The sequence below is a fragment of the Pongo abelii genome, chromosome 1, assembly GCF_028885655.2.
Source record: "Pongo abelii isolate AG06213 chromosome 1, NHGRI_mPonAbe1-v2.0_pri, whole genome shotgun sequence".
Taxonomy (NCBI): domain Eukaryota; kingdom Metazoa; phylum Chordata; class Mammalia; order Primates; family Hominidae; genus Pongo; species Pongo abelii.
In genome coordinates, this window is record NC_071985.2 from 188,368,036 (window position 1) to 188,385,420 (window position 17,385).

The 17,385-nt window shown below is 40.8% G+C and overlaps 1 protein-coding gene across 4 annotated transcripts in view; it reads left to right on the plus strand.

Annotated features, from left to right (window-relative positions):
• Positions 1-17,385, plus strand: part of EIF2B3 (eukaryotic translation initiation factor 2B subunit gamma) — a 135,657-nt gene that overhangs the window by 51,464 nt on the left and 66,808 nt on the right. For all 4 annotated transcript variants that reach the window (XM_024231547.3, XM_054535730.2, XM_054535734.2 and 1 more), the window contains exon 5: positions 6,547-6,658. In XM_024231547.3, the coding sequence (XP_024087315.2) occupies positions 6,547-6,658 (112 nt within the window). The remainder of the gene's footprint in view (positions 1-6,546; positions 6,659-17,385) is intronic.

Here is a 17,385-nt window from a genome sequence, read left to right on the forward strand (position 1 = left end):
CTCTTTCCTCCTCTTGTTTTCCTAAAGATTGTCTTGTTTTTTCATTTGCTTGTTTTTTATGTATTTATCACTAATTCAACCCAAGCTCCAATTGTGTGAATTTCCTCTCCTTACATTGAAACACACTAGATGTCCTCTTAATTTCAAATTCTTCAAGGTACCTCTCCTAAAGCTTTTCTAATCTGAGTTAGTTGCCCTGCTGTAGAGCTGTCATTTTAGGTTCACCCTTCACTGTCATATCTTGAACCTCATGTTTTCTTCTTTTTTACTTTATACCCACATTTTCTGTAGGACACATCCTCTGGAAGCCTCCTGAGATAGAGATTGTGAGAAGTAAATTTTTTAGCTTTTGTATCCCTGAAAATGTCTTTATTCTGCCCACATATTTGTTTCATATTTTGGCTGGATATAAACTTCTCTTGGAAATCATATCCCCTCAAAATTTTGAAGGTTTGTTTTGTTTTGTTTTGTTTTACTGTCTTCTAGCTTCTCTTTTAAGAAGTCCAACATCATTCTGATTCTTGATTCTTTGCATGAAACACTTTTTTCCTCTTTTTCTTGGGATGGGAGGGGGAGCTTTTTAGGATCTTTTTGTTTCCAAAGTTCTTCAAGTGAGAACACTTAAAATCTACTCTCTTAGGAATTTTCAAGAATACAATACATTGTTACTAACTAGTCACCAGGTTGTATTAGGTCTCTTCTTGAGCTTATTCCTCCTAAGTGAAATTTTGTATTCTTTGACAAAGGTCTCACAATAGTTTTTTGTTTGTTTGTTTATTTATCACATGGTATTCCTAAGCGGACTTCCATGCAAGGAAGTCTGACCCTGCATAGATCTGACCCTGCATAGATCAGATGAGATCAGATGCCTTCAGGGTGATATGGCCGTAGACCCCCCACCCCCACCCAGTAGTCTAAGTTTCTGGTTTCTTTTTCTTGTCTTACTGTGCTGGCCAGGACCTCCAATAAAATTATGTGTACAAATGATGCTAGTTGGCACCCTTTTCTCATTCCTGATTTTAAAAGGAATATTTTCAACATCTCTCCAGTTAAAATGATGTTTATTACTATAGGGGTGTGTGTGTGTGTGTGTGTGTGTGTGTGTGTGTGTGTGTGTTCGTTTTGAGAGAGTCTCTCTCTGTTGTCCAGGCTAGAGTGCAGTGGCACAATCTTGGCTCACTGCAACCTCCGCCTCCTGGGTTCAAGCAATTCTCCTGCCTCAACCTCCCAAGTAGCTGGGATTACAGGCATGTGCCACCACGCCCAGCTAATATTTGTGTTTTGGTATGAGGTTTCGCCATGTTAGCCAGGCTGATCTTGAACTCCTAGCCTTAAATGATCCACCTGCCTTGGCCTCCCAAAGTGCTGGGATTATAGGCGTGAGCCACCATGCCCAGCCTACTATACATTTTTATAGGTACTTGTTATCAGATTGAGAAAGTTCCCTTCTAGTTCTGATTTATTGGGAGCTTCTTGGCCTGAGGATATAAATTTTATCAGATGCTTTTTCTGCATCTATCAAGTGGTATATGATTTTTCTCTGATGATGTGTTGATGATACCTGGGATAAACCCAACTTAGTCATAGCTTATTATCCTTTTACACGTTGTATTAGTTTTTAACTACATAACAAATGTTCCTAAACTCTAGTGGCTTAAAACAACAAACATTTACTTGCTTATGAGTCTGTAGGTTGGCAGTTTGGCCTAAGTGTAGCTAAGATGGCTCATCTCTGTTCAAGTGATATCAGCTAGTGTTTTTAACAATTGATTACTTATAAAAGTTGCCACACATTTAACAGTTTAAAACAGCACTATGGGCCAAGAATCCAGGCATGACTTAGCTGGTCCACCAGAGTCTTTCAGAAGGCTGCAGTCAAGATGTCAGCTAGGGGTGGAGTCTCATCTGAAGGCTCAACTGGGAAGGGATTTGGTTCCAAGCTTACTTGGTTATTGGGAGAATTTCATTTCCCTAGGACTGTTGGACTGAACCGCAGTTTCTACCATGCTGTTGGCCAGAAGCTACCCTCCTTTCTTTATCACTTGGGCCTTTCCAACATGGAAAGTTACTTCATCAAAGCCAGCAAGGGAGAAACTCTTCTAGAAAGACAGAAGTCACAATTTTATGTAACCTAATTACAGAAGTAACATTTTATTACCTTTGCCACGTTCTGTTGGTTAGAAGCAAGTCACTAGGCCAGCCCACATTCAAGAAGGGATGTACAAGGATGTGATTACCAGGAGGCAACTATTATTCTTATCTTTCCATAACTGGGCTCATTAATATGTATAGAGCCTTGGCTGGGCACAGTGGCTCACACCTGTAATCCCAGCACTTTGGGAGGTGGGTGGATCACCTGAGGTCAGGAGTTCGAGACCAGCCTGGCCAACATGGCAAAACCCCATCTCTACTAAAAATACAAAAATTAGCTGGACATGGTAGCATATGCCTGTGGTCCCTGCTACTTGGGAGGTTGAGGCAGGAGAATTGCTTGAACCCGAGAGGCGGAGGTTGCAGTGAGCCAAGGTCGCGCCACTGCACTCCAGCCTGGGCGACAGAGCAAGACCGCACCTCCAAAAAAAAGAAAAAATAGAGAGAGAGCCTTAGCCTTGACAGCTGGATTTTTCTTTTCATCTAGTCTCTTACCATCCAGGGGGTTAGCCCAGGCTTGTTTACAAGGTAGCAGCAGCAGGTTCTAAGCATGACAGCAGAAGCTACAAAGTCTCTTGAAGTCTAAACTCAGAACACACACTGTCACTTCAGCTGCTGCGCTCTGTTAGTTCAAAGCTAGTTATGGAGCAAGCCCAGATATAAAGGATAGGGAACTAACCTTACCTTTGGATAGGAGGAGTTCCAACAAGTTTGTGACCCTTTTTAATCTACTTGACATACTATTTTGACTTGCTAATGAGTAAATTTGCCTGTTCCTTTCTCATAATATCCTTGCCTGGTTTTGGCATCAGGATCATGCTGGCCTTATAAAATGAGTTGGAATTCCTAACTCTAGACATAGCACCTGCCATAGGGTAGTTGTACAAAGATATTTATTGGTAGAATGAATGAATCAATGAATGAATGGATAAGCAAAATGCCTGTAGACGAGACAGAAGAATCAGTCAGAAAAGTAAAAATCAACTAGGGGAAAAAACGTGAATACTTGAATATGACAGATTTTTTTTTTTTTAATAGAAGTTCAGTTTTGTCTGCTTTCTTAAGTTTGTGTAGCCTTTCTTCTTAGGAAGACATTCTACAATTACTGCTCTGCTCCCAAAGTGAAATTCCTATTTTGCTAAAGCAGAACAGAAAGAAACCTTTCCAAGTTTCTATAATTTGTATCACATTCTGAAGTCCCAGTTACTGTAATAGCTGCAAAGAAGCAATACAAGGTGGAGGGTCTGAGAGGGAGAGAAAAATGACTAAAGTGCAACATAGCTGAAAAATTGGCTGGCTGGAAATTATTGCTCCCAGGACATCAGTGATTCAAGGTTTCTGTGAGCCTTAGGACTTGGGTAGGGGAAGCATTCCAAATTATATCCAAAAATAACATCTCCGTGTTTCTTTTTTAAATGGCTGGCTCATAATGAGACCCTTACAGACTTTGTTACATTCTCAAGTTTCCATGTAATGTATAAGTTGATATATGTCTAAGCTGCTATGTGGCATTTGAAATTCTCTGCAAAATTTAGCTTCAGATTGGCAGCATTTGCTCTTCCTTTTTTGGATTTCATTTGTTTGTTGAACTAAAAAACCCCAACATATAATTTTTTATAATTGTTTTTCCTCATTTATATTCAAACACTGCATATAAGATGACCAGAGACCATCTGATTGGTGATCTTGAATACTTTCAAGTACCTGAGCTAGATGTATTGCACAATCGAATAATATATTTGGTTATAGGTATACAGGCAGCTTTAGCCAACAGTGAAACATATTCTGTTATTTAGCAGCCATTGTCTGTCAGTAGGAGGCAAATTCATCTTTACAGATCTCATTTTTCCTAGAGCTAAACTTTCTGTTTCTCCTACGTAAAGAGGTATTGAGACATTGCTTTATGTGGTTGTTGTGAGGATTAAATTAGAGGGTGTATTTTGTTTAATTTTTAAACTTAAAATTTTATCTAATGTTTTAGTTAATAACACTATTATAAATGCTTTGCAAATATTAATTCACTTAATCTGCATAATAAACCTGTGAGACAAACACTATTATTATCCCCGTTTTATAGATGAAACTGAGGAAGAGAGGTTAAGTAACTTGCTCTAACATAAACTGGTAATTGGCTGAGCTGGGATTCATACCCAGGCGGTCTGGCTCCAGAAGTTCTGTTCTTCATCATTCTGCTATTTTGTCACTATGAGAAAATGTTTCTGTAAGCTATAGATACTGTACAGATGTTAGTAGCACATATTATTAAGTATGTAACACTGTACTAGATGTTATGGGAGATAGAAAAGAATCAGAAGCCTGCCTTTGAAAAGTTTATAATCTAGTCGAGGAAGAGAAGTATAACATAGAAAATAGCAATAATATAGCAGCCTATAAGATCACGGTCTACCAAGACCTCTGCACACATAATAAAATATAGACTATACATAGCATAGAATCTATGCTGTAGATTAACTGCCTGTAACATTAACTGCCTGTAGTTAATGTTGGTTGAATGTGGATGACTTTAAATAATATTATTCCCATTTTCACAGTAAGAAGACCTAGGTTATTATTTGCAGAGAGAAAATTCTTTAAAAAAAAAAAATGAAGTGCCCTAAATAAATAAAGTAACTTTATTTAATTTATTTATTTATTGAGATGGAGTCTCACTCTGTCGCCCAGGCTGGAGTACAGTGGTGTGATCTCAGCTCACTGCAGCCTCTGCCTCCCAGGTTCAAGTGATTCTCCTGCCTCAACCTCCCAAGTAGCTGGGATTATAGGCGCCCGCCACCACACTCGGCAGCTGATTTTTTTATTTTTAGTAGAGACGAGTTTCACCATGTTGGCCAGGCTGGTCTGGAACTTCTGACCTCAGTTGATCCACCTGCCTCAGCCTCCCAAAGTGCTGGGATTACAGGTGTGAGCCACCATGCCCGGCCTATTTATTTATTTTCGAGAGAAGGTCTTGGTCTGTCACCCAAGCTGGAGTACAGTACAGCAGTCATGGCTCACTGCAGCATTAGCCTCCCAGGCTAAAGGGATCCCCCTGCCTCAGCTTCCTCACTATAGGTGCATGCCACCATGCCCAGCTAATTTTTTTATTATTTGTAGAGATGAGGTCTTGAAGTGTTGCCCAGGCTGATCTTGAATTCCTGGGCTCAAGTGATGCTTCCGCCTCAGCCTCCCAAAGTGCTGGAATTACAGGCAGGAACCACTGCCCAGCCACTCTCTCTTTGTAATATATATTCAATATATATAATGCATACATAATATAATATATATAATTATTATTTTCTGAGCTATCTGAATATAAGTTGAATATTATATAAGTTGCAGATATGATTTTCCTTTGCCTTTAAATATGTCAATATGTATTTCCTCCCTCTCCTCCAAAAATGATAGTCTCTCAGAACAGGAAATTACATTGGTACCATACTTTAACATACAGACCTTGTTTAAACTTCACCAATTAACTTAATAATATCCTTTAGAGCAGTACAAAACAAATTTGATCACCCATGTTTTAAACACCATGGCATGTGCTATAGGACACTCATTGGTATAGTTTGGACGTTCCCCCAAATCTCTTGTTGAAATGTAATCCCCAGTGTTGGAGGTAGGGCCTGGTGGGAGGTGTTTGGGTCATGGGTGCGGATCCCTCATGGCTTGGTGCTGTTCTTGTGATAGTGAGTGAGTTCTCATTTAAAGGTGTATGGCATCTCGCCCCCAGCTCTCTCTTATTCCCTGTCTTGCCATGTGACCAGCCTGCTCTCGCTTTACCTTCTGCCATGAGTAAAAAGTTCCCAGAGGCTTCCCCAGAAACCTCTTGTATGCTTCCTGTATACCCTGCAGAACCATGAGACAATTATAAATTATAAATCTTTCTTTGTAAGTTACCTAGTCGCAGATTCTTTATAGTAACGCAAAATGGCCTAACACACTTATTATGGCTCCTCTCTCATCTCAATCCTGTTTTTTTTTTTTTTTTTTTTTTAAGATGGAATCTCACTCTGTCACCCAAGCTGGAGTGCACTACAGTGGCACGATCTCAGCTCACTGCAACCTCCACCTCCCGGGTTCAAGTAATTCTCCTGCCTCAGCCTCCCAAGCAGCTGGGACTATAGGGCGTAGCACCACACTCGACTAATTTTTGTATTTTTAGTAGAGGAGACAGTCTTTCGCCATGTTGGCCAGGCTGGTCTCAAAGTCCTGACCCCAGGTGATCCACCCACCTTGGCCTCCCAAAGTGTTGGGATTACAGGCATGAGCCACTGCACCCACCCTTCAATCCTGTGTTGTTTCCAAGAGCATTGAGCAGATACTGTGTTCCCTGGCGTATTCATACAGGCAGGGCAAATGGCTTTATTTGTTTTTTTTTTCTTTTGTATGATTTAGTGGAGCAGCGTGACTTCATTGGAGTGGACAGCACAGGAAAGAGGCTGCTCTTTATGGCTAATGAAGCAGACTTGGATGAAGAGCTGGTCATTAAGGGATCCATCCTACAGAAGTAAGCCCTAGGGTTTTTTCTTCTGGCAATTCTCCTTGTCTTAAAACAAAATAAAACCACCCAGTGGATGGGAAAGAGGGAATGAAAACTAGACTATACTGTGTGAAATTGACAAAAGTATGTGAATATTTTTCCCATGAGACAGGATGAAGGCTTTTCTTCACTGCATAAGCCTGTTTCCCTGTCTTTTCTTGCCAAGGTAGAGCCAAATCCTGCAAAAGAGTAAAGCAAAGCAGCTGTGAGGAGAACAGGACTGTCTTTCTGACAGTGTTATAAACCCCATTTAAAAAAAAGTGGTAAAAAAAAAATAACATAAAATGTACCATTCTAACCTTTGTTTTTTTTGTTTTGTTTTGGTTTGGTTTGGTTTGGTTTTGGTTTTGGTTTTTCATTTTTTGAGACAGAGTCTCACTTTGTCACCCAGGCTGAAGTGCAGTGGTGCAATCTTGGGTCACTGAGACCTCTGCCTCCTGGGTTCAAGTGATTCTCCTGCCTCAGCCTCTTGAGTAGCTGGGATTATAGGTATGCGCCACCACGCCCAGCTAATTTTTGTATTTTCGGTAGAGACGGAGTTTCACCATGTTGGCCAGGCTGGTCTCGAACTCCTGACCTCAAGTGATCAACCCACCTCGGCCTCCCAAAGTGCTGGGATTACAGGTGTGAGCCACCGTGCCCGGCCCATTCTAAGTGGCCTTATTTTTTTGAGAGGGAGTCTTGCTCTGTTGCCCAGGCTGGAATGCAATGGCGCAATCTTGCCTCACTGTAACCTCCGCCTCCCAGATTCAGGCAATTCTCTTGCCTCAGCCTCCCAAGCAGCTGGGACTACAGGTGCGCGCCACCACATCCAGCTAATTTTTGTATTTTTAGTAGAGACGGGGTTTCACCATATTGGCTGGGCTGGTCTTGAACTCCTGACCCGTAGTCCACCCACCTCAGCCCCACAAAGTGCTGGGGATTACAGGCATGAGCCACCGCGCCCAGCCCTAAGTGGCCGTTTTTAAGTGAACAGTTGAGTAGTGTTAAATGTATTCACATTGTGGTGAAACAGATCTCAAGAACTTTCATCTTGCAAATCTGAAATTCTATACCTATCAAACAACAGCTCCCCATTTTTTTCTCCCCACAAGGCCTTGCTACCCATGATTCTACTTTAAGTATCTCATCTAAGTGAAATCATACAATATTTGTCTTTTTGTGGCTGGCTTATTTTACTTAGCATAATGTCCTCAAGGTTTGTCCATGCTGTAGCATATAATGGATTTCGTTTTTTTAAAGGCTGAATAATATTCCATTGTATGTATGTATCACATTTTGTCATCCATTTATTTTCTGATAGACATTTGAGTTGCTGCCACCTCTTGGCTATTGTGAATAGTGCTGCAGTGAACGTGGGTATACAGACATCTCTTCAAGACCTTGCTTTCAGTTCTTTTGGATATATATTTAGAAGTGGGATTACTGGATCGTATGGTAGAAAACTATGATGTTTAATTTTTTGAGGAACCTACATACTGTTTCCATGGCATTTTCACTATTTTACAATCCCACCAACAGTGCATTAGAGCCCTAGTTTCTCCACACCAGTACTTACATGGTAGCTGGTCTCAGATACAGAAGGAAAAGAGACAATTCATTTATGTTATATCAAAACAAATAAAACATCTGGGCAGAGCCATGACTCAGGCATAAGTAAGCTCAAAAGAATCAGAATGTCAGCTGTACAAATATACTACAGAAAACAAAATGAAAGCAAGAGAAATGTCCTGTAAAAGACAAAGAAGCTATCCTGAAAAGAATATAACTCAAGAAACAGAAGAAATTTTCTTAAAACTATGCAACTGTATAACCATAAAACTACTTATTAAAACATGAATTTAATAAATGAAAGTTCAGTAATGAGATGATAAAAAAGAGGATATTATAGAACTAAAGAAAAGAGGACTGGCCAGGCATGGTGGCTCATGCCTATATTCCCAGCACTTTGGGAGGCAGAGGCAGGTGGATCACAAGGTCAGGAGATCGAGACCATTCTGGCTAACACAGTGAAACCCCGTCCCTACTAAAAATACAAAAATTAGCCAGGCGTGGTGGTACATGCCTGTAGTCCCAGCTACTTGGGAGGCTGAGGCAGGAGAATTGCTTGAACCCAAGAGGCAGGGGTCGCAGTGAACCTAGATCGCGCCATTGCACTCCAGCCTGGGCGACGGAGTGATACTCGGTCTCAAAAAACAAACAAAAAAAAGGATTAAATAATTACAGAGTTAATAAATTTTAAAATAGCAAAAGAATGGCATAGATACCACTGAAAATCAAATTATTGATAAAGAGGAATGGTTTGAGATATCAGTGATCTAGGTAAAAAAGAAAATCGTTTAAGAAATTAGAATCTCTGGCCGGGTGCGGTGGCTCACGCCTGTAATCCCAGCACTTTGGGAGGCCGAGGCGGGTGGATCACGAGGTCAGGAGATTGAGACCATCCTGGCTAACACGGTGAAACCCTGTCTCTACTAAAAATACAAAAAAATTAGCCAGGCGTGGTGGCGGGCACCTGTAGTCCCAGCTACTCGGGAGGCTGAGGCAGGAGAATAGCATGAACTTGGGAGACAGAGCTTGCAGTGAGCCGAGATCGCACCACTTTACTCCAGCCTGGGTGACACAGCGAGACTCTGTCTCAAAAAAAAAAAAAAAAAAAAGAAATTAGAATCTCTGAGGGATCGCTTGAGCCTAGGAGGTTGAGGCTGCAGTGAGCCATGATTGTACTACTGCACTCCAGGCTGGGTGACAGAGTGAGACCCTGTCTCAAAAAATGAAAGAAAGAGAGAGAGAAAGAGAAGGAGGGAGGGAGGAAGGAAGGGAGGGAAAGAAAGAAATTAAAATCTCGTAGAAATGAATACAAAGATGATTAAATGTAATTAATGAATTAATGCCTCTGAATTAGAACATGGATTTCTAGAAAGAAAGAAATGGAGAAGAAAACATCAGTGAAATTATTTTTAAAATTTTCTGAGGATAAAAGGAGCTGGGTTTCTAGACTGAAAGGAAACTGAGTTCCCAGTAAAGTGGAGAAAAGAAACATACCAAGGTTATCATTGTGAAATTTTATAACTGCTAACAAAGAGATCTTACAAGCTCCCGGAGAGGAGAGAGGATATCATATACAAAGGAATTAAAATAGGTTTGAACTTCCTAACAGCAGCACTGGCAACTATAAACAATGCCTTTAACATTCTTATTTCTATCTAATCAAACTATCAATCAAATATGAGAGTAGAATGAGAACTTTTTAGACATTTGTTTTCCATGCATCTATTTTGAGAAAGCTACTAGACAAGGATGCCCACTTTCACTGCTGTACCCAGCGTAGTACTGGACATCCTAGCTAGAGCAGTCAAACAAGAGAAGGAAATAAAGAGCATCTAAATTGGAAAGGAAGAAGTCAAATTATCTGTGTTTGCAGATGATATAATCTTGTATTTGGAAAAACCTAAAGACTCCATGAAAAACTATTAGAACTGATAAATATAGTAAAGTTCCAGGATACAAAATCAATATATGAAAATCAGTAGTATTTCTATATGCTAACAGCAAAGGATCTGAAAAAGAATTAGCCGGGCATGGTGGTATGTGCCTGTAGTCCCAGCTACTTGGGAGGCTAATGCATGAGAAGTGCTTGAAGCTGGGAGGCAGAGGTTGCAGTGAGCCGAGATGGTGCCACTACACTCCAGCCTGGGCAACAGAGCAAGACTCAGTCTCAAAAAAAAAAAAAAAAATCTGAAAAAGAAATCAAGAAAGTAATTCTATTACAATAGCTACAAATAAAATAAAATACCTGGGGATTAACTTAACCAAAGAAGCAAAAGGTCTCTACAATGAAAATTATAAGATATTGATGCAAGAATTTGAAGAGGACACAAAAAACGGAAAGATATTCCATGTTCATGGATTGAAAAAATCAGTATTGTTACAATATCCATACTCCTCAAAGCAATCTGCAGATTTTTTTTTTTTTTTGTCTTGAGACAGAGTCTCGCTGTATATCCCAGGCTAGAGTGCAGTGGTGTGATCTTAGCTCACTGCAAACTGCACCTCCCGGGCTCAAACGATTGTCCTGCCTCAGCCGCCCAAGTAGCTGGGATTACAGGCGCCCACCACCACACCCAGCTAATTTTTGTATTTTTAGTGGAGATGGGGTTTCACCATGTTGCTCAGGCTGGTCTCGAACTCCTGACCTCAGGTGACCCTCCCGCCTCGGCCTCCCAAAGTGCTGAGATTACAGGCGTGAGCCACCATGCCTGGCTGTAGTCTACAGATTTTATGCAATCCCTATCAAAATACCAATGACATTCTTCACAGAAATAGAAAAAACAATCCTAAAGTTTACATGGAATTGGCTGGGCATGGTGGCTCACGCCTGTAATCCCAGCACTTTGGGAGGCCAAGGCAGGTGAATCATTTGAGGTCAGGAGTTCGAGACCAGAGACCAGCCTGGCCAATGTGGTGAAACCCCATCTCTACTAAAAATACAAAAATTAGCTGAGCATGGTCATGGGCGCCTGTGATCCCAGCTACTTGGGAGGCTGAGGCAGGAGTATCGCATGAGGCAGAGGTTGCAGTGAGCTGAGATTGCGCCATTGCACTCCAGCCTGGGTGACAGAGCGAGACTCCATCTCAAAAAAAAATAAATAAAGTAAAATAAAATATATATATGTGGAATTACAGAAGACCCAGAATAGCCAAAGTTATCCTAAGCAAAAAGAACAAAACTACAGGAATCATGTTACCTCACTTCAAATTATACTACAGAGCTTTGGTAACCAAAACAGCATGGTACTGACATAAAAACAGACACATAGGTCAGTGGAACAGAATAGAGAACCAGAGATAAATCCATACACCTTCAGTGAACTCATTTTTGACAAAGGTGCCAAGAATATACGTTGCGGAAAGGACAATCTCTTCAATAAATGGTGCTAGGAAAACTGGATATCCATATGCAAAAGAATGAAACTAGACCCCTGTCTCTTGCCATATACAAAAATCAAATCAAAATGGCTAAAGACCTAAATCTAAGACCTCAAACTATGAAGCTACTACAAGAAACCATTGAGGAAAGTCTCCAGTACATTGGTCTGAGCAAAGATTTCTTGAGTAATACCCCACAAGCACAGGCAGCCAAAGCAAAAATGGACAAATGGGATCATATCAAGTTAAAAAGCTTTTGCACAGCAAAGGAAACAATCAATAAAGTGAAGAGACAACCCACAGAATGAGAGAAAATATTTGCAAACTACCCATCTGACAAGGGATTAATAACCAGAATATAGAAGGAGCTCAAACAACTCTATAGGAGAAAACCTAATCTGACTTTTAAATGGGCAAAAGATCTGAATAGACATTTCTCAAAAGAAGTCATACAAATAAATGCCAAGCAGATATATGAAAAGGTGCTCAACATCACTGATCATCAGAGAAATGCAAATAAAAACAATGAGATGTCATCTCAGTTAAAATGCCTTTTATCCAAAAGTGAGGTAGTAGCAAATGCTGGCAAGGTTGTGGAGAAAGGGGAACTTTCATATACTGTTGATGGGAATATAAATTAGTACAGCCACTATGGAGAACAGTTTGGAGGTTCCTCAAAAAACTAAAAATAGAGCTACCATACAATCCAGCAATCCCACTCCTTGTATATACCCACAAGAAAGGAAATCAGTATATTGAAGAGATATTTGCATTCCTATGTTTATTGCAGCACTGTTCACAATAGCCAAGATTTGGAAGCAACCTAAGTGTCCATCAGCAGATGAATGGATAAAGAAAATGTGGTACATATACACAATTAAGTACTATTCAGACATAAAAAGGAATGAGATCCTGTCATTTACTACAACATGGATGGAACTGGAGGTCATTATGTTAAGTGAAATAAGCCAGGCTCAGAAAGACAAACTGCATGTTTTCACTTACTTGTTTGTGTGAGCTAAAAATCAATGGAACTCATAGAGGTAGAGAGTAGAAGGATGGTTACCAGAGGCTGGAAAGGGTAGAGAGTGTGGGAGTGGTGGGAGTGGGGAATGGTTAGTGGGTACAAAAAATTAGTTAGAAAGAATGAATAAAACCTAATATTTGCTAGCGCAACAGGGTGACTATAATAAAAAATAATTTAATTGTACATTTTAAAATAACTAAGAGAGTATAATTGGATTGTTTGTCACACAAAGGATAAATGCTTGAGGTAATGGATACCCCCATTTACTCTGATGTGATTATTACGTATTGCATGCCTGTGTCAAAATATCTCATGTAACCCATCAGTATATGTACCTAGCATGTACCCACAAAAATTAAAAATTAAATTAAAAAAGGAAAGCTGCTAGAGTTTATATAACACCAAAACCTTAGCATAAACTAAGAAAGAGGAAGACACAGAATATAAGAAAAAGGGCATCCATGCTTGAACCTGGGAGGCAGAGGTTGCAGTGAGCCTAGATCACATCATTGCACTCCAGCCTGAACGACAGAGGGAGACTCTGCTCAAAAAAAAAAAGAAAGAAAAAGGACATTCAGGCCGGGTGCAGTGGTTCATGCCTATAATCCCAGCACTTTGGGAGGCCGAGGTGGGCAGATCACGAGGTCAGGAGATCAAAACCATCCTGGCCAACATGGAGAAACCCCATCTCTACTAAAAATACAAAAAGAAAAAAAGTAGCCAGGCATGTTGTCGCATGCCTGTAATCCCAGCTTCTCGGGAGGCTGAAGCAGGAGAATCGCTTGAACCCGGGAGGTGGAGATTGCAGTGAGCCGAGATTGCACCACTGCACTGCAGCCTGGCAACAGAGTGAGCCTCCGTCTCAAAAAAAAAAAAAAAAAAAATAGGACATTCAATTAAGATAAAATGAATCCCCAGGATGATGATGAAGGGAGATTCCAGGCTAACACATATACACCCAGTATAAATGGCAACCAGACCACACTGGAATAGGTCAGAAAACTTGGGAATGATTTCTTCAAGATGATCATATTTCTTCTGATGAAAATGACACAACATGTGATGTGTTTCAACATTTTGAGACGATTTGGAGCACTTAAGTAGTTAGTTTGGAGTTGAACTATTGGTAAGCACCTAGAAAACTAAGAAATAAGACAATTATTCACACCAAGGCAAACCACAAAAATGTGCAGGTGAAAAAATTCTTAGTGACTGTGTGGTTCAGCTGTAACTAGTTTTTGTTTTTTTTTTTTTTGAGACGGAGTCTCACTCTGTTGCCCAGGCTGGAGTGCAGTGGCGTGATCTCAGCTCACTGCAGCCTCCACCTCCTGGGTTCAAGTGATTCTTCCGCCTCAGCCTGCCGAGTAGTTGGGATTACAGGCGTGTGCCACTACGCCCAGCTAATTTTTTTGTATTTTTAATAGAGATGGAGTTTCACCATGTTGGCCAGGCTGGTTTCGAACTCCTGACCTCAAGTAATCCACCCACCTCAGCCTCCCAAAGTGCTAGGATTACAGGCATTAGCCACTGAGCCCGGCCTGTAACTAATATTTAAATATGCATACTAATGCAATCACTGATATAGTCTAACCCAAATTATGATTTAATTACTTTGGAATGATGAGATGAGGTTAGTATGTTGGAAGCATGAGGGAATAAAAGAGTGAAATCGTCCTCTTCTATAGTTAATAGCTAATACATAGAGCTGAAGTCATAATAACTTAAGCATTGATTATTGAGCTGACCAAAATAATATAACAATTATTGGGAAGGTAAAAGGCATAAGGAAGTATGGGTGTATATGATGGGAGCAGAGTTGATGATGAAAATAAGTTAAATCTTGTTCTCCACAATGGAAAATCAGATTATTCCTGAAATGGAAAACCTGAGAAATACCAATATAAGAATGCTATTGGTTAGGCACAGTGGGTCACGCCTGTAATCCCAGCACTTTGGGAGGCAGAGGCAGGTGGATCACCTGAGGTCAGGAGTTTGAAACCAGCCTGGCTAACTTGGTGAAACCCCATTTCTACTAAAAATACAAAAAATTAGCTGGGTGTGGTGGTGCACACTTGTAATCCCAGCTACCCAGGAGGCTGAGGCAGGAGAATTGCTTGAACCTGGGAGGTGGAGGTTACAGTAAGCCAAGCTGGTGCCATTGCACTCCAGCTTGTGCAACAAGAGTGAAACTCCGTCTTAAAAAAAAAAAAAAAAATGCTACTATGCTATTGCTGGGCACAGAGGCTTACTCCTGTAATCCCAGCACTTTGGGAAGCCAAGACGGCCAGGTCACTTGAGGTTAGAAGTTTGAGACCAGCCTGGTCAACGTGGTGAAATCCTCTCTACTAAAATTAGAAAAATTATTTGAGCGTGGTGGTGGACGCATGTAATCCCAGCTACTCGGGAGGCTGAGGCAGGAGAATCACTTGAACTTGGGAGGCAGAGATTACAGTGGAGCCAAGATCGTGCCACTGCACTGCACTCCAGCCTGGGGGACAGAGCAAGACTCCATCTCAAAAAAAAAAAAAAAAATGCTGGGCTCAGTGGCTCATGCCTGTAATCCCAGCACTTTGGGAGGCCGAGGCGGGTGGATCACGAGGTCAGGAGATTGAGACCATCCTGGCTAACATGGTGAAACCCCGTCTCTACTAAAAATACAAAAAATTAGCCAGGCGTGGTGGCGGGCATCTGTAATCCCAGCTACTTGGGAGGCTGAGGCAGGAGAATGGTGTGAACCTGGGAGGCGGAGCTTGCAGTGAGCCGAGATCACACCACTGCACTCCAGCCTGGGCAACAGAGGGAGACTCCGTCTCAAAAAAAAAAAAAAAGAGTGTTATTGGTGGCAAAATAAATACTAAGTGGATCTGCTAAAAGAGTTAAAAATGGGCATATCTGCGGAACAGAAAATGGGCAGGAAAGGGAATAGATGATTCAGTTTTTTTCATTAAAAGCCTTGAGAAACTACTTGCCTCTTTATATGCATATATAACTTCAATTTTAATTTTTTAAAATAAGAACAAGATATATAATATATTAAAATTTCTGAATCAAGTAAAATCTGAAGTTTTTTTTTTCTTTTTTTTTTTTTTGAGACGGAGTTTTTGCTGTTGTTACCTAGGCTGGAGTATAATGGCGCAATCTCGGCTCGCTGCAACCTCTGCCTCCCGGGTTCAAGCGATTCTCCTGCCTCAGCCACCAGAGTAGCTGGGATTACAGGCATGAGCCACTATGCCCAGCTAATTTTGTATTTTTAGTAGAGACGGGGTTTCACCATATTGGTCAGGCTGGTCTCGAACTCCTGATCTCAGGTGATTGGCCCACCTCAGCCTCCCAAAGTGCTGGGATTACAGGCGTGAGCCACTGCGCCTGGCAAATCTGCAGATTTTAAGAGTATAGTGTGTTCTAAGATAATTTGGCCAGATTTATCCTAATGTACTTATGAAGCTTCAGGGATAAACAAAGAATTCAAGTATCCAGAGGCAAAAAGCAAATCATTTACATGGAAGAAAAAAATTAGGCTTACCTCTGAGTTATTCCCAACATTTAATACAAGAGGAACAATGTCCCATCCACAGACTTTTCAGGGAAAGCAAGTGGAACTCGAGAATATTATAAACTGAGTATGCAGATTGATAGATAACCAGAAAAAAAAGAATATTATAAACAATGAAGATTTTATTCAAATATAAAAGCAGTAGGCATTCTCAGGCATGAAAAGACTTATGACATATGAGCCCTGAGCCCTTCCTTTTCTTTTTTCTTTTTTTTTTTTTTTTTTGAGACAGAATCTTGCTCTGTCTCAAGGCTGGAGTACAGTGGCTCACTGCAGCCTCTGCCTCCTGGGCTCAATCAATCCTCCTACCTCAGCCTCCTGAGTAGCTACCACTATGGGTGTGCACCACCACACTTGGCTAATTTTTGTTTTTTGTTGAGATGAAGTCTCATTATATTGCCCAGGCTGGTCTCAAACCCCTGGGCTCAAATGATCCTCCCACCTTGGCCTCCCAAAGTGCTGGGATCACAGGAGTGAGCCACCATGCCAGGCCTGAGCCCTTCTTGAAAATAAAACCTCAACCAGCCTATAATCCTAGCACTTTGGGAGGCCAAGGTGGGAGGATCACTTGAGCCCTGGAGTTTGAGATCAGCCTGGGCAATATGGTGAGATCTTGTCTCTATTAAAAAAAAAAAAAAATAGCCAAGCATGGTGGCATATCCCTGTAGTCCCAGCTACTCCGGAGGCCAAGGTAGGAGGATTGTGTGAGCCCAGGAGGCAGAGGCTGCAGTGAGCCAAGATCATGCCACTGCACTCTAGCCTGGGCGACAGAGAGAGACCCTGTCTCAAAATTAAAATAAAATAAAATGCCAAGAATTGAGTCAAAGAATACGGTAATAGAGAAACCATGTTCATTAACATTTAGCCCATTTATATGTAGAACTGACACACAACAACTGTAGGAATTATGGTTGCAGAATGTAATTTAAATATCTTGAACCTGGACAACATAAAAATATAACTGCCAAAAATCAAGAGATAAAACTGTGGGAAGAAAAAACATTGCTAGATATTAATAACGTCATCTTTCATAGTAGGAAGTTAGAAAACATTAACAGACCTAAAAAAAACCATAATAATTCCAACCTCTTAATATTTTGTTCTTAAAATCTGTTTTTAGGCACAAGATCCTCTAAGAAATAGTGTCTTTAATGGTGAAGATATATTTACTATTTCCTTCATTTT